This window comes from Molossus molossus, unplaced genomic scaffold (genome assembly GCF_014108415.1).
Source record: "Molossus molossus isolate mMolMol1 unplaced genomic scaffold, mMolMol1.p scaffold_m16_p_1, whole genome shotgun sequence".
In the NCBI taxonomy this organism is placed as follows: Eukaryota; Metazoa; Chordata; class Mammalia; order Chiroptera; family Molossidae; genus Molossus; species Molossus molossus.
Window position 1 is genome coordinate 222,583,032 of NW_023425344.1, and position 23,680 is coordinate 222,606,711.

A 23,680-nucleotide genomic window follows, 5' to 3' on the forward strand; every position below is an offset into this window, starting at 1 on the left:
AAGAATAAATACATAATGTCCTTTAATAAATGGCAATAAGCACATGAAAAGATGCTCAGCATCACTAATCATTGGGGAAGTGCATGTCAAAACCATGAGATACCACCTCACACTAATTAGGATGACTACTATCAAAAACAAACAAACAAAAACCCCCAGAAAACTGTCAAAGAATTAAAAATAAAATTACCATATGATCCATTAATTCCACTTCTGAGTATACGTCTGAAGGAACTGAATGCAGGATCTCTATAAGATAGTTTTATATCCATGTTCGTAATTGTATTATTCACAATGGCCAAAAGGTGGAAGCAACCAGGTGCCCATCATCAGATGAATGGATAAATAAAATGTGGTCTGTACATACAATGGAATATTTTTCAGCCTTAAAAGGGAAGGAAATTCTGCCACATGTTATAACTTGGATGAATCGTAAACATTATGCTAAGTGAAATAAAAGTCACAAAAAGACAACTACTACTATATGAGTCCATTTATGAAGTTCCTAGAGTAGTCCAATTCACAGAGGCAGAAAGTAGAATGGTGGCTGCCAATGGTTGAAGGTAGGAGAATGCGGGGGAGTTCATGCTAAATGGGTACAGAGTTTCAGTTTTGTAAGATGAAAAACTTTGGGAGATGACAGTGATGGTTATTCAACAATGTAAATGTACATAAAATACTATGAATCTTGAACACTTAAAAAAATTTTCCTGCCCTGGCCGGTTTGGCTCAGCGGTTAGAGCATCAGCCTGCGGTCCGGAGAGACCCGGGTTCGGTTCCCGCTAAGGGCATGTACCTTGGTTGCAGTTTGTCCCCGGCCCTGGTTGGTTGTGCAGGTGGCGACCACTCGATGTGTCCCTTTCACATCGATGTTTCTCTCTCTCTCTGTTCCTCTCTCTCCCTCCCACTCTACCTGAACAAAAAATGGAAAAATGTCCTCGGGTGAGGATGATAAAAAAAAAAAAAAATTTTCCTTGCCCTGGTTGGTTTGGCTCAGCAGTTAGAGTGTCGGCCTGTGGATCAAAGAGTCTCGGGTTCGATTCTGGTCAAGGGCACATACCTCGGTTGTGGTTCATTGTTGGCCCTGGTCGGAGTCATGTGGGAGGCACCAATCAATGTTTCTCTCTCCCGTCAATGTTTCTACCTCTCTCTCTCCCCTTCCCGCTCTATCTGAAGATAAATAGAAAAATAGACTTAGGCAAGGATTAAAAAAATTTATTTTCCTTAAAAAAGGGAAAGAGGAATCCTCATTGCTCTGACTTTAGGGTCCATCCAGTAATTCCCTAAATTATGATACTACACTGGTTAAAATTAGGAAGTTGGAATTCAGAATCCCAAGGGCTTTCCTCTTAACAGCCAGCTTGGCAAGACCACCTACTATTTAGGGGGAAAGATTTATTCTAACTAACCAAGCACTTACCTACCAGGCACCTTGGTGCTTACAAAGATATATAAGGTAATATCTGGGTTCCCAAAGAGCTAACTCAAGTAGAAAATACACATGTAGGTACACAACTATCATGCCATGAAGTAGAAATAACTAGGTGCTATTATGAGAAAACAAGTGCCGGGTGATTCACAAAAGAGGCAAAGCAAAGATAGATACGAGCATTGAGCCAGCCTCAGGTAAAGATGTGGTGAAAAGAGGGAAAAGAAGGAACAGAGATGAAGCCATGGTGCTTAGGTAGACTACTGTTTTAACAGGAACGGAGAGTATGGCATAGCTCACGCCTCGTTGCCTGCTCATATCTCTCAGGCCTTACTGCTCTGTATACTCCACTGGATCTCCAACTGCCAGTATCTAGGTCCTTTTTCCCAAGGTTTCTCCAAAGCCTAGGAGGCTGCAGACTGCTCTAGGGAATGAACGTTCCTTTGGAGCAGGCTCAATCAATGACTGAATATCCAACCAATAGCCCAGTGCCTTATCCTCAGGTGGAATAACTATGAAATGTATTTTCTATACCCTTTCCCCTCAAGATCAAACTCCAATTGCCCACAGTTGTAGTTGGCTCACTAACTCACCCTTCCTTTCCCTCTCACTTCTCAATTCCTCTATTATTTTCTGCATTTCCAAATAAACTACTTGCACCTGAAACACGAACCCAAATTAAGACTCATGGGCAGGGTGGGGGGTGGGGGGGGGGAGAACAGAACACAAAAACACTGTCCACTAGCCCTGGCCGGTTTGGCCCAGTGGTTAGAGCATCGGCCCGCAGACCAGAGAGATCCAGGTTAGTTCCCACTAAGGGCATGTACCTGGGTTGCAGTTTGCCTCCGGTGCTGGTTGGGGTCGTGTGGGTGGCAGCAGCCAGTTGACATGTCTCTCTCACATCGATGTTTCTCTCTCTCTTTCTTCCTCCCTCTCTCCCTCCTGCTCTATCTAAAGATAAATGCAAAAATGTTCTCAGGTAAGGATTAAAACAAAACAAAACAAATCTGTACACTAATAATTTATATACAGGGTGGAGCAAAAGTTGGTTTACAGTTGTTCACATGGAAAATAATATAATAATAAACAATAACAAGAATAAAATGTGTTTTGTAAACTCACAAATGTAAACCTACTTTTAAAAAATATATGTTTGATTTTTTTTTTTTTTTTAAGAGAGAACGGAAGGAAGAAAGAGAAACATCAATTAGCTGCTTCCTGCATGCTTCTCACAGGGGATCAAACCAGAAATCCAGGTACATGACCTTGACCAGGAAGTGAACCTGGCACTGAGCCAAACCATCCAGGGCCATGAGATATATATTTTTTATTTTCAACATCATTTATTATTCAACATATTGTCATTTCATGCTCTATGTGTAAAAGAGGCTATAAAACTTCATATAAAATTCCTGCTACCCTGCCCACACAAATTAAACAAACAAAAATAAATATTAAACAAGAGTGAGCCATGGGTGGGCTTACCAGAGGTTTTACTATTTCACTGTGAAAGATTAGTGCTTTCCTATTCAGCTATTCACCAAGGAAAGCCATGTAAAGGTAAAAGGGGACGCTTCCAGACTGAACGCTGACTCAGATGACTGCCTTAGAAGGAAGAAAACTCCCACAGAGTTAAGGTCTCTTGGAGTTAATATGACAGCTCCTAAAATACGTAGAAAATGCACACAATGTCCAGGCTTCCTCTCAGGAATAAATAAGGGCAACTCCTCACCCTCTCTCTTCCTCTTGGAACCATCACAAGGAATAGCTTGGGATGATTGCCAAGGAGGGGGTCTTGACCCAATGCTGTCCAGTCAGACCATTTAAGTGTTCATACATACTGGAATCACAAAACTTCCCTGAGGAATTAATTTATGACATTTCATGGATGTCTGCTGGGCCCCTTCCGGCATTCAAATTTGGCTGTCTAGGATACTGCTGACTGTGGAAGACTGAAATAAAAATGAGTCTGTCCCTTTATTCATTAAACAAATATTTATCAAATGTCAACTATATGTTGGGCACTGCTCCAGGAAAAGAAATACAGAATCGATCAAAAAAGACCCTCTCCCTACCTTCATGAAGTTTAACTTACATTTTATTGGTTGGGAAGAGGGAAAGAATTATATACATATATAATGTGAATGGTGTAGATAGAGAAAAAATGAAAAAGAATATGTATATGTAATGTGTCCAGTGGTGGTAAGTAGTATAGAGAAAAATTAAACAGCAGGTTAGGGCATATAGGGAGAGCTGGGGTGGTTAGTTTCCCTCTTATATAGGGCAGTCACAGAATTCTCTCTGATAAAATGGCATTTTGAGCAGATCCCTGAAGGAAATGAGGGAGCAAGTTATGTGGATATTTGGGAAATGAGTATTCCAGGGAGTGAACAGAGTTCTGGGCTATTTTAAAACATAAGGTAGCCAAAAGAGCTCTTTTGTCCTCCCTCACTTCCTTCTTTCTTTTTTAAAGCTTTGTGGAAATAAAGATGATTTCAAGTGGACTAAGTGCAGAGATACATTTAACATCATCAGAGCAGCTGGAAAAATTCCTCTCTTCTAAGCTGTGCTGGAAGGGTCATCTCCTTGAAGACTTGAGTTGGAGCCCCCAACTGTGATTCTCTAATGGTTAGTGCTCAAGAGGACAAACAACATTGCAAATCTTAATCAGCCGTCTCACAAATATTTAAATATTTGCTGTTAGGAGCAAGAAAACAAAGACCAAACAGTACCAATACCAATCACTACCAAGGGAAACTCAAACCACCTAAGTATATCCAAATTCATGAAACACAATGATTATTTGAATTAACAAGAAAATTGAACTTCACCTCAAATGCTTGAACTGGAGGTATAGGTTTCTTTCTTTCTCTTGTATCTTGACATCTAATTTTATTTTATTTTATTTTTTTTTTCAGATAGAGCGGGAGGGAGAGAGGGGGGAAGAGAGAGAGAGAGAGAAACATCGATGTGAGAAAGACACATCGACTGGTTGCCACCCACACAACCCCAACAGGGGCCAGGGACAAACTGCAACCAAGGTAAATGTCCTTAGCAAAAACCAAACCCAGGACACTCTGGTCACAGGCTGATGCTCTAATCGGCTGAGCCAAACTGGCCAGGGCTTGACATCTAATTTTAGACAGTACCTGTGCATTGGTACTCAGGCAAGCTGGTGTTGAATCTGAAACTGACCTGGAGTAAAGGGCTTTTGGCTTAAATAGAAAGGTTCAGCAGCTGACAGACCTTTATAAGTAGGTAAGCTATAGAAACGGTTGCCAAAAATTCCTAGGTTTAACATTTTTATTCCATTTTGTGATGTAGGATTTCACAACCAACATTCACATTTAAAACACCACCACCAAAAAAACATTACTGTTTAGTTTCAGAAAAGCAAAAACTAAATAAGATGGCATTAAGTTTGTGGTCTAGTGGGGACATGAATCTAAAGAATTCATTACTTTCTCTTAGGTCTTTTCTTTGATATCATTCTAAACAGTAAAGAGTAAATGACAAATTAAAAACTCACTTTAGCTTTTGTCCTGTGGAGTTGGGCAGGCATAGCCACAGCCATAGCTATTTTGTAGCAGGTTGGGGTTCCAGTCCCACCTCAACTATGGGGGTAATAGAGCCAGTCCTAGACCAGAACTTGAGCGTGGGAAGTTTGTCTTTAATGTCTGCGTGGGTTCAGCAGCCTGAGTTTTGGCCTGACTTCTAAATGCAGGCCTGCACCTCCCAGGTGGCCCCAGAGTCAGTGCAACAAGTGGACAGCTTCAGTCCATGTAGAAATACCACCCAACCACCTGCACAGTGACATACTCAAGAGGCAGGCTCACTGGGCAGCAGAGGCCTTCTGAAGTAAGCCCTGCTCTGCAGGGTGGGCTCTAGCACTGCACAGCTGATCCTCCACAGTGGTCGGTGGTTGGCAGTAGCAGCCAGTCCTTGCAGCAGATTAGCCTGAGGGTAAATCCCTCCCATGGATATACCAATGGCAATCAAGGCTCAACTACAACAGGAAGGTATGCACAGCCCAAAAGAAGGGTAGGGGTAAGGTATGCAACTAGAGTGCCCAGGTTGGGTGATCAGGTAAGCTGTGCCACTGGATCCTACAGGACACCTACTACAATAGGCCACTCTACCGACCCCAGGAGACATAGCAGCTCTACCGAATACGCAGAAACAAATACAGGGAGGCTGCCAAAATGGAAAGACAAAGAAATACATCCCAAATTAAAGAACAAAACAAAACTCAAAAAAAGAGCTAAACAAAATGGAGACAAGCAAGCTATAAGATGTAGAGTTCAAAACACTGGTTATAAGGATGCTCAACTAACTTAGTGAGAACTTAACAGTATAAAAAAGAAACAGTCAGAAATGAAGGATACATTAATTGAAATAAAGAGTAATTTACAGGGAATAAACAGTGGAGTAGTTGAAGATGAGAATCAAATCAGCAATTTGGAATCTAAGGAAGAAAAAACATTCAAATCAGAACAGCAAAAAGCACCCCCCCAAAAAAAGGATAGTGTAAGGAACCTCTGGGACAACTTCAAGTATATGAACATTCACATCATGGGGGTGCCAGAAGAAGAGAGCAAAAAATTGAAAACCTATTTGAAAAAATGACAGAGAACTCCCCTAACTTGCTGAAGGAAGCAGGCATACAAGTCCAGGAATCAGAGAGAGTCCCAAACAAGATGAATCCGAAGTGGACCACACCAAGACACATCCTAATTAAAATGCCAAAGGTTAAAGACAAAGAGAGACTCTTAAAAGCAGCAAGAGAAAACCAGTTAGTTACCTAAAAGGAAGTTCCCTCATGACGGTCAGCTGATTTCTCAAAAGAAACTTGGCAGGCCAGAAGGGATTGGAAAGAAATATTCAAGCAATGAAAAGAAAGGACCTACAACCAAGATTCCTCTATCTGCCAAAGCTATCATTTAGAATTACAGGACATACAAAGAGCTTCCCAGACAAGGAAAAGCTAAAGGAGTTCATCACCACCAAAAATCAGTTTCACAGGAAATGTTAAAGGGTCTTCTTTAACAAGGGAAGAAAAATATGAACAATAAAATGTCAATAAATACATATCTATCGACAAATAAATCTTAAAAAACAAAGAAGCAGAACAGAAATAGACTCATAGATACAGAGAATATTTTTTATTTTTAGTCCTTACCTGGGGATATTTTTCCATTGATTTCTAGATTGAATGGAAGGGAGGGAGAGAGAAAGAAACATTGATGTGGGAGAGACACATCGATTGGTTTCCTCCCGCACAACCCTGACCAGGGCCGGGGAACGAACCTGCAACCCAACTATATTCCCTTGACCAGGAATCAAATCCAAGACCCCTTGGTCCACAGGTCGACATTCTAACCACTGAACCAAACCAGTCAGGGCTGATATAGAGACTATTTCGATAATTGCCAGATGAAAGGGTTGGGGGGATGGGTGAAAAAGGTGAAGGGATTAAGAAGTTATTATAGAATAATTGGTTGTTACAAAACAGTCATGGGGATGTCAAGTACAGCATAGGGAAGATAGTCAATAATATTCTAATAACTATGTATGGTATCAGATGGGTACTAGATTTATGGGGATGATCACTTAGAAAGTTATATAATGTTTAATCACTGGGGTGTACATCTGAAACCAATATACTACAGTAGGTCAACTGACATAGAAAATTATAAATGATTTAAATTAAAAATAAAAAAATTTAAGAGTAAAAAAGAACAAAAACACAAAAAAAAACCTCACTTTAGCCTTGGCTAGTTTGACTCAGCAGTTAGAGCGTCTGCCCACTGAACAAAGAGTTGAGGATTTGATTCCAGTCAAGGGCACATACCTCCGATGAACTTTGATCCTCCGCCCTGGTCAGGGTCATGAAGGAGATGAAGGAGATGGATGTGTCTCAATTACATAGATGTTTCTCTCTCCCCACCGCCCCTCCTCTTTCCCTTCCTCCCACTCTGTTTGAAATTCTATGGAGAAATATCGTAAAAAAATAAAAATAAATGAATAAATTAAAAAAAGCTCCTCACTTTATGAGTCTTTCACCTTGTATTCTGACTGAGACAAATAGGACAGGCCTCCAAAGAAGGACAAGGAATGTTTTTAGTCCATTATCAAGGCAATAGAAGCCCCATTTCCCAACATGCTCTGGGTTAGGGTTGGGGGTAGGCTATTTCATATCAGAGCGAGGAAGACATACTTAATTTGGCTTTGTGGGTTAAGATGGGTGATACCAATGCAAAAATGCACAAGAGTTGTGTTGATCCACATCATCCATAATCCCTCCCAGCTGGCCACAAGATTAAAGGTTGGCCACACTCTGACCCTTCCCAGTCATTTTTAAAAAATATGTTTTTATTGATTGTTTTTTTAAGAGAGAAAGGATGGGAGTGAGAGATAGAAACATGGATTGGCTGCCTCTTGCACACCCCCTACTGGGGATGGAGCCCAAAACCTGGGCATGTGCTCTGAACAGGAATTGAACTGGGACCTCTCAGTCCATGGGATGACACTTAATCCGCTGAGCCACACCAGCTGGGCTTTTAAAAATAAATTTATGGCCCTGGTCAGTTTGGCTCAGCAGTTAGAGCGTCGGCCTGTGGTCCGGAGAGACCTGGGTTCGGTTCCTGCTAAGGGCATGTACTTCAGTTGCAGTTTGTCCCCAGCCCTGGTAGGGTCGTGTGGGTGGCAATCACTCGATGTGCCCCTTTCACGTCGATATTACTCTCTCTCTCTCTCCCCCCCACACTGTATCTGAACAAAATGTCGAAAAATGTCCTCAGGTGAGGATAAATAAATAAATAAATAAATTTATGCCCTGGCTGGTTTTGTCAGTGGTTAGAGCGTCAGCCTGTGGTCCGGAGAGACCTGGGTTCAGTTCCTGCTGAGGGCACGTACCTCGGTTGCAGTTTGTCCCCAGCCCTGGTTGGGTTGTGTGGGTGGCAACCACTCAATGTGCCCCTTTCACGTCGATATTACTCTCTATCTCTCTCCCTCCCACTCTATCTGTACAAAAAATGGAAAAATGTCCTCGGGTGAGGATTAAAATAAATAAATAAATTAATTAAAAATGTATCTTTATTGTGGAAAGTATTACAGATGCCCCTCTCCCCCAACCCCGTCACCTGCTTCATTGCACTATTGTCCGTGTCCATTGGTTATGACAGTAATTTTAAGTAGTTAACCTGAGGCAAGTGCATTTTATCTAATCCTTTTATCTAATGCACTGTCAGTATGGAGATACAGCAAACCCCAATTTAACAGACTTCAGATTTAACAAAATTTCTGATCCATATATCATGTGAAAATTACACACCTTGTTAATTTTAAAATGCTTTTAATCAAGAATTGTTTATAATTAAATTAAAGGGTTATTTTTTTTTGTTATTAATTCACTGTTATTTTAAACAAATTTTAGCAAATAGGCCTTAAGTTGGAAAAAGCACTGTAGTAACTTCACTGATGTAATATTACATATCTACAACTAGAGTCTACATATTTAAATCCAAGAGTTACTGCTCACAATGTTCAGCGAATGATTAGTCTGTGGTCACACCTCGTAATTGGTTTTGTTGTTGCATGGCACGACTTTTTTTTTTTTAAATAGAACCATGTATCATCAAGCATCCCTATTTCTTTTTTTAAATTTACCTTTGTTGTTGAAGGTATTATAGATGTCCCTCTTTTTTTCTCTCCTACTGACCTCCTCCGTGTTCCTGTCCCCTCTCCTCAGCTTGGTGTGACTTTCTGCAGCAGATGTTGGGACATTCACTAAGCCACGCCCCAGCCATGGGCATTTTACTCAAGGTGACTAATGAATGCACAAATTTAGTAGACCTAGTCAGTATAAAATTGAAATTACAGTAATATATACAGAAAACTTTTCTGTGAAATTAAATTTTTTTTTTGTTACAGATGTCCCTCCTTTTCCCCTCCATTGACATCCTCCTCCCTACTCCTGTTTCCCGCTGCCCCACCTTCACAGAATTGTTGTCTGAGTCCACTGGTTATGAATATATGCATATAAGGGGGTGGGAGGGTGGGAAGAGATGAAATTAAGTTTTTTATACATACTTAATTTTAATTACACAAACGTGTCTACATAAGTAAAAATAGGTAAACTAACTTAATATGTTGATTTTTTAACATACGCATTCAGAACACCTACTTTATTATATAATGGACTCTCGGCTTTAACGGACATCCCCTCACCTGAATTAGTCTGATATATCGAAGTTTTACTACATTCACTTTTTCAAGCATAGAGGCAGAGCAACAACTGCTCCTCTCAATGAATTTCAAGAAGGAACCACCACCAAAAAAACAGAACACTGCCATATTAGCACTCTGTCACTGTCTCAATGCCCACATATCCTCTGTCAATCCATTAACCATTATACAAAACAATCACTCATGTAATACTCCCTACTCTCTGGTAAATTGCTATAATGTCCAGCACTCTCCAAGAACTCCTGCTCCTTTCTTCAACTCTTAACAGTCTCAAATCACACATGCCCTTAAGATGTTTATTAGATGAATACCCAGAGAAGTCCATGCCTCTAAATATACAGACCATGTATGTAGTCACTCAAGTCGCAAGAAAATTTTAACAACCTGAAGATTCAAAGAACGATCCAAATGTAGCCCATTATAGCAAAACTGCTTACTAAATAGAAGCTTAATGAGAAAACGAATTATAGCCATCTTCAAGCAAAGCGACTATTTCTTCTTCCCTAATACCTTTATTTACACTTTAATGATTAAACAAACCAAAAAAAGGTAGAAATTTGGACTATAGATAACTCCCCACCAATTTTATTCTAAGGCCTCACTGAGTTTAGAAATATAGATATATTCCCATACCCACCCCTAAATCCACATCAAAAAGAGGAAAAAGGGCCCTGGCCACTTGGTTGGTTGGAGTGTCCCACACACCAAAAGGTTTCAGGTTCGATAGGTCAGGGCACATACCTAGATTGTGGGTTCCATCCCTGGTAGGGAAGCACGGGAGGCAACTGATCAATGTTTCTCTCTCACATCAATGTTTCTCTCTCTCCTTTCCTCTCTCTAAACATATCCTTGGTTGAAGATTAAAAAAAGAAAAAGTTCTAGAAGGCAGGAAGAACAGGCCATCTATCTGATATACTTCCAAGAATAACCCAGAATATGTCTTAACAGGTCCTTCAATCTCTCTCTGTCTCTGTCAGCATACATATACGTGTAAGTGTGCATGTTTGCACAGCATTTGATATTCTCCAACAACTGTTGTTGGACAAGGAAACATATCAATCAGTTACTATTCACTGAATACTGATCATCTCACCCAGTTCTCTCCAAGGCTCCTTCCATAATAATTGATTAATTATTCTTTTGTAAATTGCACGCCTGTCTAATTATCGGTACTTACTAGGATAGAAAAACCAGATGGCTCTCTAGGCCAGATCAGTAACAGCAATTTAACATTTAAATCAAGCACAGCTCTTATTTTTCCCTGACCTTTTGTCAGAAGTGGGGGAAATGTGATTGAACAATTTTGTGATGTGCTCTCTAGAAGACTATTTCCAGAAAAGTTTGCCAATGGGTATATAATATGCCTTTAATCATATCATTTATACCCAGTGCCTGCCACAAATGCCATCCAAAACAATCAGGAAAATTTTTCTTTGGATATGGCCAAAAACATAGATATATTTTATTTGTGGTAGGAAAAAACAGAATTTCATTGGCTCCCAATATACAAATATGTATATCCATAAGATTAACACTATTTTTTGTATGTGAAGTTATATAATTCTTGCTTCTTTGGACCATTTTCCATTTCAGTTCCATTAGGCTCCTGGAATTCTTGAATTTATTAAAATAACTAACCTTCATATGTTCTGAATAGGAAAAATTCTATTAATAACAAAATGCCCATAAAGACAGCCATTAATAGTCAATCAGTAGAAAAAAAAATTTTTTAAATGCTCTAAATCTCCAACAGCTGCCTGTAACAAGGTAGACTGCATTACTTAAAAATGAAATCTTTATGCCCTGGCCGGTTTTGCTCAGTGGTCAGAATGTCAGCCTGTGGATCAGAGTCCCAGGTTCAGTTTTTGTTAAGAGCACGTGCCTTGGTTGCAGTTTGTCCCCACCCTGGTTAGGGTTATGTGGGTGGCAACCAGTCAGTGCCCCCCCCTCCCCCTCCCGCTCTATCTGAAGATAAATGCAAAATGTCCTCGGGTAAGGATTAAAAAATAAATAAAACAATCTTTATGCCCTGGCGGTTTGGCTCAGCAGTTAGAGTGTAAGCCAGTGGACCAAAGAGTTGTAGGTTCGATTCCCAGTAAAGGACACATACCTAGGTTGGAGGTTCAATCCGCGGCACCGGTCAGAGTCATGCAGGAGGCAGCCAATTGAGTCAATGTGTCTCTCTCAGGTTGATGTTTCTCTGTCTCCCTCTCCCTCCCTTCCACTCAACCTAAAAAATAAATCAATGAAAAAATATCCTCAGGAGAGGATTAACAACAAAAAAAGGATTTTTATTTGGCAAAACTCTTTTGGAAATCTGGGCAAGATGATGAGGGGCTGTCGACCAAAAGACCTTCAGCAATGTCTCCTCTGTGGACCTCCGCTTTTGTATGGGGAATGGGAAGTGGGGAGATAGCATTGCTCTTTTCAGTCTTCATATGAGTAGTTAGTTATACTTTTCATTCACGCACAGGTATCAACCATCCAGAGGAAGGAATATTACTTCCCTTTTTTTGAAGACACCTAAAAAAAGGGCAAAACTGCTGAAAGTAAAATCTCTAAGGAGGTTGGGAAAAGTAGAGCAGGAAAGGTTATACTCTGTTCCCTTCATTAATATCTACCATGGATTTCTTAGTAAAGCCCAGGCTCCTAGCCAGGAACCACAGATTAGAGAACTGTTATGTTGTATCACCAGATCTTATCAATTCCATTTGTTCCTAAGAAGAAATCAGGTGCCTGGTGTTCCTTTACAGCTGAACAATGATAAACCAGACCACATTGAGCAGGCGTGCATACACTCCAAATTGTTTTAAGCTTTGTAAGTTCTAAAACTGCATCAACAAATGGACTTAAGGGATGATACAATCCATGGGTAAAATCTTTTTCATTTATTTTTTTATTCCTCACATGAGGATATTTTTCCATTGCTTTTTTAGACAGACTGGGAGGGAGGAAAAGGGGGAGGGGGAGATAGAACCCGAAACTGAGGTACATGCCCTTGACTGGGAATTGAACCTGTGACTCTTCTGTCTGTGGACTGATACTAACCATTGAGCTAAACCGGGCAGGGCTCCATAGGTACAATCTTTTTTTCTTTATTGATTTTAGAGAGAGAGGAAGGGAGAGGGAGAGAGATAGAAACATTGATGAGAGACCAGCTGGTATGGCTCAGTGGTTGAGCATCAACCCATGCACCAAGAAGTCGCCAGTTTGATTCCCAGTCAGGGCACATGACCAGGTGTGGGCCCAATATCCAGTGGGGGGCATGCAGGAGGCAGCCAATCAATGTTCTCTCTCATTGATGTTTCTCTCTCTCTCCATCTCCCTTCCTCTCTAAAATCAATTAAAAAAAATTATTTTTAAAAAAGAAACATTGATGAGAGAGAACATTGACTGGCCACCTCCTGTATGCCCCCCCAGTGAGGATGTGGCCCACAACCCGGCCTATGCCCTGACGGGGAATTGAACTGGTGATCTCTTGGTGCATGGGTCAATGCTCAACCATTGAGTCACACCAGCTGGGCCATGGATACAATTTTTTTTTATCCTCACCCGAGGACATTTTTTCCCATTTTTTGTTCATATAGAGTGGGAGGAAGAGAGAAGAAAAAAGAGAAACATCGACGTGAAAGAGACACTTCGAGTGGCTGCCACCCGCATGACCAACCAGGGCTGGGGACAAACTGCAACTGAGGTACGCGCCCTTAGTGGAAACCGAACTCAGGTCTCTTTGGACCACAGGCCGACGCTCTAACTGCTGAGCCAAACCGACCAGGGCCATGGGTACAATCTTAATTCAGGATTGCTAATAACTGAAACCTCTAGATTTCAGAAATTTCGTTATCTCCTTACCATTATATGCAAAACTATGTGTATTTGTACATTTTTCTGAAATGAATGTTGATAGCTTTCAGACTTTCAAAGAAGCTCAGGATTCAAAGTTATAAATGATTGATTTAAAAACGAAGTTATTTTCATGCTACCTTCTCTTTATAAAGTCTCCTAAAATATTCACCTAAATAATACACACAAGGAATTCCTCTGCCACAACATTCTGTACTCAGCTCTTCCTCATCAGCCCAAGAAGAGGCTGTCACCACTTAATCTGTACCACACAGGTGGTAGCATGCCTGTGAGAAAAAGAATACAATAACAGGCAAGAGACAGAGTCTAGTCCTGTTTCTGCTACCGATTAGATCTGCCATTTCAAACTACTCTAGGCCTCAGTTTCACATGGAGATAAAACCTATCAAACTAAACCCAAAGGTCACTGGGAGAATTATATAAAAGAAACTGCCTTAGAAGTTAAAGGGATAAAAATATATGATATAAAAGAAAGGCAAGGAGAAAAAAAACAAATTGGCTGAAAGTCATAAAGCAAGCCATAGGATGAAACCCAAGAGTTGAATCTCCCCCTATAAAAAGTGTGCCTTTATTTCAGATAAAGAATATGTGGTTTTGCCAGGCCCCCAAGTGAGTTTAATCAAGACTGCATAGAGTTATAAAGAAAGTAAAGTTATAACTTTATAAGGTGCTTCACTGGCCTGGAGCGCACTTACTGATGAATTCCTGCACCTCTGCTATACCCATATAATGTCAACACAGAAAGGTTGAGTGGTGATGTAATGTCTGAGGCCAGGCCACGTCAAGGCCATTTTTTTTTTTTTTTTGGATTCATGGGTACAAGTCAGCTCTTTTCTCCAGGGAGAAGGAAAAAGTGATTTAATTATCAAGATTTCAGAGGCCCTGATATCAAGTTAAAAAGAAAGACCTATGTAAAGCAATTCAAGTGCCCAGACACTCCAGTGCTCAACCCTTTCAGGAAAATTTTATACTTTTCTGTTCCTCTTTTTCAGCAATACAGAGGAACAGACATTAGATGAGACCAAAGCTAGACATTAGATAAAACTAAAGTAAGAGAAGATTCAAAAATTACCACACTGTCCATTTCCAGGCAACATATACCTGTTAGCCTGAAAGACTTACTTCCAGAAGCCCAAGCTGCTCTGCTGGACTCTCATAATCTAGGACAAGAACCATTTAAGGAATTGTGAAAGAAAGGGAACAAAAGCCGAGTGCTGTCTTACAAGTGTGTGCCAGAAAAGCTAGCAGGTGGAAAATTGGCCTTCATCTTTAACCCTATTAAGAGACTGGCTCACTGAGTAATACAGAGGGGAGTGTGAAGCTTGACCCAGTCAGGCTTCAGGGAGAAAATGAAAGACAAATAAAAATAAAAATTCAAGTATGACAGGAAAAAAAAGGACTTTGAATTCACGTGGTCTTGAGAGAAAAGGATGCTGTTCTACTGCAAGATTCCTCACTACTCTGCAAGACTAGAAGGTGGGTGGCTAAAAAAGAAAAAGATAAATTCAGGCTTTGGAGGGGGTGCAAATTATTTCTGTTGATCATTAAACTTGAATAATTGAAAGATTATACCAGAAATAAACAAACCATGTATTTTTAGCCTAAAGTGGGGAAGACATTGTACAGGGCAGGGCAAAAGTAGGTTTATAGTTGTTTGTATGGAAAAAAACACAATAGTTAATGAATGATACAAGAATAAATTCTGTTTCACATATGTACAACTGTAAACCTACTTTTGCCCCAGCCTGTATATAGAATAAAAGTCTCAAACAGGCAGGGTACTGTCTGACAGTCATATGAATGTGTCTACCACGGCATCTAGCACACAGCTGACTGATGCTCAGTAAATATCTGATTTCTTATTTTAAAAGATGAGCGGGAAAGGTATGTAGTTGGGAAGGGTTTAGTAGGAGACAGAAAAAAGAAACATGTCTCTGCTCACCTATGAATTAGTGAGACCATGAAATTAAACATGAAAGAAAAACATTTTGCTGAAGCACAGAAGTTTCAAACTGGTGGCTCTTGAGTAAAATAGGTACAGTGCACAGGTATGTTTTATCCATACAATAAAGAATAAATTTGTTGTAATACTTGAAAATCAGGAGACTTCACATATAAATCTTTCTTGCTTGCTTCCCTTGAAAAAAACCAGAGGCCCTCATGGTAACAATGGGCTAAAGCTGAGTCAAAGCTTCAAATAGGAGTCACTTAGATTTAGAGGGGGTAGGCTCTACAACTGGCCACAGTTCCTAACAACCCTATTGTATATCTAGACCAATTCATTCATTTTTGCCACCTGCTTTGCTACTGCTGGCATAAAATGTAACTGTACAGTAAAAAGGGGTCCCTATTGAGAGCTTAAACATCTGGGTTCTAGTCCTGGCTCAACTACAAACTTGTATACCTAACCTCTTTGAGCCTCAGTTTTCTCATCTGTAAAAGGAAGGTTTATACAAAATGATCTCTAATAGTTCTATAATTATAATTCATATACAATGGTGATAATGAGCACGGGGGAGACATAAAAGTTGACTCAGACTATTCCACAGTTTACTCCCTGAGTCCAATTTCTTGAAATGTTCATTTCATTTTAAGGCTAATGAATGCCTAGTGAACCAAGTATAGTCTAAAATGAAGTACATGTTCTCTGGCACAATATCTGGGTCCATTTGTGTGAACTGACTAGTCTCACTATAATTGAAAGCCAGAAGACTATCTCAGATGGATAGGTCATTTAGTGCCTTTCTTGACCATGTTCATTCCTATTATGGAAATTTTCAGATTTCTCTCTGGGATAGTTACCCAGCCTATGACTAAATGAAGAGTTCCAGAGCACAGAGCCTCAGGCTGTGGGCGTTCTCAAAGCATACAAGAACAAGGTCAAATATAAAGACCAATATAAGGAAAGGGTAGTCTTTGGAATTTGAAAGCAGCAAAAAAGATCCTGTCTAGACTGGTCAAAGACTGTACATGTCAGTCCTATAGATCATACTGTAACCATGGCAGCAGCTACTTTAGCCCTGAGTGTGAAGTCAGAGTGTATAAATCACTTTTGAGAGACATGTTCCAGAAATAAGACAGGAAGTTTGGCCTCCTGTGCCACATTTAAAAAGTAGAAACTAGGGCCTCATGGCATGATTCAGTGTTTAGAGCATGGGCCCACGCACCGGAGGGTTGTGGGTTCAATTTCCAGTCAAAGGAACCTACTTGGGTTGCAGGTTTAATCCCTAGTCCCTGGTCTGGGCTCGTGTGGGAGGCAACCAATTGATGTGTCTCTCTCACATGGATGTTTCTCTCTCTCTCTCTCTTCCCCTCCACCCTTCCCTTCCTCTCTGGCCCTGGCTGGTGTGGTTCGGTAGTTAGAGTGTGGGTCCACACATCAAATGGTCATCAGTTCAATTTCTGGTCAAGGGCATGTACCTGGGTTGCAGGTTCAATCCCTGGCCCTGGTCGGGGTGCGTATGGGAGGCAACCAATTAATCTGTCTCTCCCACATCGACGTTTCTTTCTCTCCCACCTCCTCCCTCCCTCCCTTCTACTCTCCCCCCAAAAAAATCAATGGGAAAAATATCCTCAGGTGAGAATTAACAAAAAAACAAAGTATAAGCTCAGTAGATTAGTTTCACTGAAAATCCATTATATAATTCATCCTCCTAAAGCCCCTAAAAATTGAGCAGGAAAATAGTACTGATCAATTCTGATTTACAGTTAGAGAAGCCATAGACCCAGAAAGCTAAAACCCACACATTGACCAAAATACTCAAGATGCACTTCAACAAATATTTATTGTGCTCTCGTAGTGTGCCAGACATTTGGAGATAAGACAATATGAATAGCTACATTTCTTAGTTCCTATTCCCTAGGTTATATACTTTTGACAATCGATATGGGAATATGAACAGACTTTACAACTGATCTAAAGTTAGATTCAATGACTTTGTATCCTTCTTTATCCATAGAAAACCACTTGCCCTAACCAAAAGGCAATCTCGTTTGTCAGAGAGGACACAGTACTCATAAACGCTTTCCATAGGACAAAAGTCACAAATAACAAATTAGTCAAATCTGAATAGGGAAAATCAAAAGCTATTCAATGTTTTTATCATTGTATGTAACCTGAAAGGCAAAAACAACTACTTTTTTGTCAATGTATATAACCAGAACCATCATAAAATATATTGTGTGGCTTTGCATGTGACAGACAATACCTGTTCCCAGTGTATCTGGGGAAAATGGGTAGTTACAATCTAGGTCACAGGTTCTCAAACAAGGGCAATTCTCCACCCCTTCCCAGTGAATGTTTGGTAATGTCTGGAGACATTTCTATTTGTCTAGAAGATTGCTGGGGGAGATATTACTGGCATCTAGTATGAAGAGACCAGAGATGCTACTAACTATCCTATGATGCACAGGACAATTCTACACATCAAAGAATTAGTTGATTAAAATATTGATAGTGCTGAAGTTAAGAAACCATGGTTTAGGTGTTCTACATATTGGTGAGAGGCCTTTTTCTGAGTCTTTTAAGGACTCCATGCAGATAGTTTCTCAATACTAACATAGGAATTGAAAGAAAGCACAACATCCATTCTCCTTCACCTCTCCCTCAGCCCGTTTTTCTGGTAAAAAGCCTACGAACCACATTTAGTGCCTACTCTTCGTTGTTCAATGAAAAAGGATCTCATACATACATAAGAAGTTGACAGAAGATGGATAATCAATAAAAACAAGGAAGAAAGGAAAGAAGAAAGACAAAGAGAGAAGGAGGTGCTTGGTTATTTCCACAGCTAAATGAAACTAAATCAGTCATTCTGCAGAGCAGATAATTACAAGATCTGTTCTATCGTGAGTCTGATCATCTTTAGAAACTGTCTCTTCCCACCCAAGAAACAAATTGCCTGTACAGTCATTAGCACCATGGCCTCTCCAAGGAGACAATGCTTATATAACTGGAGCCACCTAGTGATTTCAAGTGTGTATTACAGCTAAATAGCCCCCAGGACTCTGACTTGAATATAAATTCTGAATTTGGATATATATTCACCATTTACAAAAGGGGAAATCCCTAGCTCGGACACCTTAAGAGGTATTCTCAATTTCTTTCACATTCCACTCAATTCAATTCCTACTACATATACTAATCGTTAGGCTATGACATTGAGGAGCCTCTAGCAACCTCAATCTAGGAAGAAAAGTTCTAGCTACTTACTGCCTTCAAAATGCAGGGACTTCACAGGTTCTCAAAGAACTGTGTTTTGTTTTGTTTTTTTATCCTCACCTGAGGACATTTTTTGATATTTTGTTCAGATAGAGTGGGAGGGAGAGAGAGAGAGAAACATCGATGTGAAAGGGACACATGAAGTAGTTTCCACCTGCACAACCCAACCAGGGCCGGGGACAAACTACAACTGAGGTACGTGCCCTTAGCGGGAACCGAACCCGGGTCTCTCGGGACCGCAGGCCGATGCTCTAACCTCTGAGCCAAACTGGCCAGAGCTGTTTTGTTTTTTTATGCCCTATGTTCATAAATAACTTTAAAGAGATGGAGTACAGCATGCGAATTACATGTAAAAATTTAACATAGTTGATGAACCCAAAGAGAACACTAAACATTAGCAGAATAAGGTTTCTCTTTTTGCAGTCTAAATGTGAAGTAGCATTAAGATTTGTTGTGTTTGAGAAGAAAAAATATCTATTTGTTTATCTGAGTAATCTTTCTTTAGATTTGTCTTTATTCAGCTTGATTACTCAGACCAGTCCAACAGGTCTACTCACTGACACCCACATCAGAACTTCTATGGCCAAGGCAGACAGTCAAGAATGCAAGTATGGCCCTGGCCAGTTTGGCTCAACGGTTAGAGTGTCAGCCTGCAGTCCAGAGAGACCCGGGTTCGGTTCCCGCTAGGGACATGTACCTTGGTTGCAATTTGTCCCCGGCCCTGGTTGGTCGTGCGGGTAGCAGCCATTCAATGTGTCCCTTTCATGTCGATGTCTCTGTCTCTCTCTCTCTCCTACTCTATCTGAACAAAAAAAATGGAAAAATGTCCTCGGGTGAGGATAAAAAAAAAAGAAAAAAGAATGCAAGTATGTTTTCAAACTGCTCACTCTAAGTCAGTATCAGTATCTCGACTCCCAGTGAGACTGTGAAAAGGCTGGAAAGTCACAGCTTGGGTTCCCCTTCCCAGTTGTGATACTGGCAATAAAAAAAAGAATCAGCATCTGGCTTCCTCTCAAACAATGTCGCTCAGCCCATTTCATCCAAGAAAAAGATGCCACCCTAAGGGGCCATTCAGGATATATATCTCTTAGATGGTACTTAGTGTGTTTCATTCATCATTTGTATTTTATTGATACAAAAAAAAAGTCTTTGGGGGGCAGGGTAACTTTCCATGGACTTCCTCCTTTCTTTTGAAATGATGCATTCTTAGAATCTTAAAATTTATTCACAAAATCTGGCAGAGCTAGGTGGCTCAGAATCATATTGTGGCTAGCCTTGGTTTATGGTGTGTGCCTCATATTACTCAATGGCAGCTCTGATGAAGAAACTCACTATTAAGACAGAACATATACCCAGACACTTACTGTTTCACCTCATTTGTTTCTATTTGATGTGATGCTCGAGAAATAAAGACCAACAGAAACAGTAATCTGAGAGGAAAGTAAGAGTGTGGGATGCAGGAGGCAGAAGGCACTTACCTGGTCACGATCTCCCGCAAAACAGCAGCTTTTCATGGTACAAGAGTTGAAGTAACCCTGATTGTCAAACTGGAACACAGGCAGGCGGGAGTGGATGTCATAGAGCACAGGGGGCAGGCGACGCCTCAGGGCCAGGAGCTGGGTCCCGTTGCTATTGAATCGCACACTCATGGCACTTTGAAGGGATAGGTTGCCACCATAGCGTAGGAGAGAACTAGAAGGCACAAAGCACAGGGATCGGGCATAAGACAGACTGAACAAGAGTCTGCAAAACACACCACACTATTTCTTCCCAACATGTTCCTGTCAAGCCTGATATATGTGAATTTTGGCAGAAAGGTATTTCTATGTAGTAGGTTTGAAGGTAATAATGAGGACAGGAGTGGCTCCTTGATTATATTAATGCAAGTGCCAGTTCCCCTTTTCAGTCTCCAAAAGGTGAATTACCACTAAATTTACAGGACAAGGACAACAGAAGCATCTTGAAGGAAGAGAGATATTAAAATGATTTGTTATTTCAGTTACCTAAGCTAACTGCAGAATCAAATAGATACTCGTCAAGACCCTAGGAGGTGAGTCATGTCCATGCTAATTGGCTAATCATAGATGGTATTTAAGAGATATATTTACCATTTGTATTAGAGACATGAGAACCACTAGAAAGAATAACAGTTTCTAGTTAACTCTGAATATTTTTTTAATAATAATCACTTTGTTACTTGCCTTTATTTTTCAATTTTTAATCTGTTCACAGAAAACTTTTATATTCCATATGGCATGACTCCAGAGTAAATATTAAAGAAAAACATTTTATTAAATGCAGAGCAAGTAATTACAACAACTGGAAAAACAAGAAGACTTGTTTCCCTTTACCACATCTGTAACTAAATTTTGTTTTGGGGGATTTTATACTAAGAACTGGAGATACTATTTGTCAGTCATTTCAAAAACAATTATTTGGGGCTTGAAAATATATCCTATGAAGAGTCTAAAAAAATACTACCAGAAGATATGTAATATTAAAGAAGACAACACATTTTCTTTTCCTTTCTTTTTGGTAAGAGGGTGATGGGGAAAACTAAGGGAACAAGAAAGAAGATATCCCATGGGGAAAAGAGCCTCTGAAATCACAGTGCAAAGGCAGCTGCCAATATGGCCTGGTCATAAAAACAGTCTACACCACCACTAGCTAGTCAGTCCTGTGTCCCCCAAAACAGTCTTCTCACCAGAGTAAAGAATGTTCTGATACTCTGGCTATGTGTGGAAACAAGTCTTGGGCAAACAGACTTTAATTCTTATGATTGGAATGGCAGGAAGAGATTTAGAACGGTCCCTAGAACTCCAAATATCAAGAAGAAGCCTGGTACCCCTGCAGACACCAGCTAATTATCCCTGCAGGGAAATGTTCTTATAATGGTCCTAAACACAGACCACAGTCACTCACATACAGAGAATGAATGACAGGGCTGTTAGAGCCCAGGCATTTCCTTTACAGGGTGCCCTAGCTCCTACAGGCATGTGGTGTTATCTAAACACTGAGCTCAAAAACAACGAGAGGCTTTCAATCTGAGATTAGCATGGAGTGTGCAAATAAACCAGCATCTGTAGGACTGAAGAGGAGTTGGGGGTGGAAACAAGACTCGACAAAAAGAAACTTGGCCAGCCCCACCAGCCATAGCAGAAGGGGTTTGCATTAGCTTAGGCATCCCTGACAGGAAAGCTGGGCCTCTGGCAAAAGCCCTTTCAATCTGTTAACAGAAACTTCCTCTGCAGATTCTAGTCAGGCCTGTAGGAGTCTGCCCAGGACAGGAATCTAGGCCCATCCCATCCCCAGCCAAGCTCCTTGACCTATGTTTGCAATCTGGCCACTTCACAGTGTCTGAAGGAGAGAGTCACTAATTTTTTTCTTGCCTATGCTTTGGAGCAGGGAACTCCTATTTCTCACTTATAGGAATCTTGCTCTCAGTGTTTAGGAGTGCTATCTAAAGAGCAGGAGCTACTAAAACTGAATATTCATGTTTGGGCACAAAATTCAATTCCTTCCAGAGGGATGAAATAACACCAGAAAATCAGAAAGTGAGCATATTAATGGTAATATCTAGGCAGGGGTTCTGCAGCTGGCTCCTCTTGACGAGAATGGTAAGCACCATCTAGTTCATCAGAAAGAAAAGGCTTAGAAGCAGTTTGCCCCCACAGTCCCAATATAATGTCAAAGATCCTGCTGTTTTCAGTTCTAAGTGTAATGTGCATGAGAAATCAACTGGGACTTTTAAAAAATGTACATTCTCAGGATCGATCCCCAGATATTCTAATTCAGTGATTTTCAACCTTTTAAATTTCTTGGCACACATAAGCTAATTACTAAAATTCTGCAGTATACCAAAAATATACATTTTTTGCCCATCTGAAAAAAGAAAGTGATTACCTATCCTTCTTTGTTTATTTTTTCTTTATCGATTTTAGAGACAGAGGAAAGGAGAGGGAGAGCTAGAAACATTGATGAGAGAGAACATCGATTGTCTGCCTCCTGCATGCCCCCTACTGGGGATTTGGCCCACAACCTGGGCATATGCCCTGACTGGGAATCAAACCGGCAACCTCTTGGTGCGTAGGTAGACACTCAACCACTGAGCCATGCTGGACGGGCTCCAATTCCTTTAAGATTAGAGCTCCTCTCTACCAGCAATGCCTGAAATGGTTTTTTCCATCCTCAACACATTCCCTGAAGGAGAAGTTTCTCATTTCCTCTTGGAGACTAAGGATACTTGAATATAACAAGAATGCCTCATCCTGACTTGTTTTCTGACTCTGATCTTAATAATGGAGATGCCACTATCTCCACTCCTCCAGAGAAATGGCCTTCCATTACACACCCAAATGAGATGAGTAGTATTTTGAAAGGACTAGCAACAAGTTAAAATGACTTTAAATCAAAATATACCTATAAAAAATAAAAGCAATAAATCTATTCCCAACCTATCTTCAACCAAGGATTTGTCATAAAATGCAGTAAGAATGGGGTAGAAGGTGATCCAAGGGTCAGCATGCAAAAGACCCAGGATGAAAAACAAGAGAACCCAAATATCAGGAAGATGTTCTTCACTGGTGTGGTCCCCCCTCACCCCTGCCCCATATTCAATTGGACTTCTTTATTGCTTGGGGGGGTGGGTAAAAAGAACATTTAAAAAAAGTATTTGGCCAAGGTTAAGGCCTTGGAACAGAAAAGAAATAAGCTGAAGCTGTTTCCAGGGAAAGTGACTGGGAGTATCCTGCCCAGCAGTACAAGACAAAGCATCCATAGAGGTTCCCAGACCAGGCTCCACAAACCTAGAGTTCCATAAGTCCATGATTAAGCAATTCATCTGATAGTGCTAGTAAGATTTTCCAAAGCCCACTGGCATGAATTTCCTCCTCATTTCTATGTGAAAGTTTCATCATACCTGT

At 40.5% G+C, this 23,680-nt stretch overlaps 1 protein-coding gene across 7 annotated transcripts in view; it reads right to left on the reverse strand.

Annotated features, from left to right (window-relative positions):
• The window catches only part of DCAF5 (DDB1 and CUL4 associated factor 5), a 123,696-nt gene that overhangs the window by 26,693 nt on the left and 73,323 nt on the right, over positions 1-23,680 (reverse strand). For 5 of the 7 annotated variants that reach the window (XM_036255348.1, XM_036255298.1, XM_036255338.1 and 2 more), the window contains 2 exons: positions 20,237-20,450; positions 6,609-6,632 (listed from right to left, as the gene is read on the reverse strand). In XM_036255348.1, the coding sequence (XP_036111241.1) occupies positions 6,609-6,632; positions 20,237-20,450 (238 nt within the window). The remainder of the gene's footprint in view (positions 1-6,608; positions 6,633-20,236; positions 20,451-23,680) is intronic. The other 2 variants (XM_036255308.1, XM_036255318.1) reach the window with 1 other exon arrangement.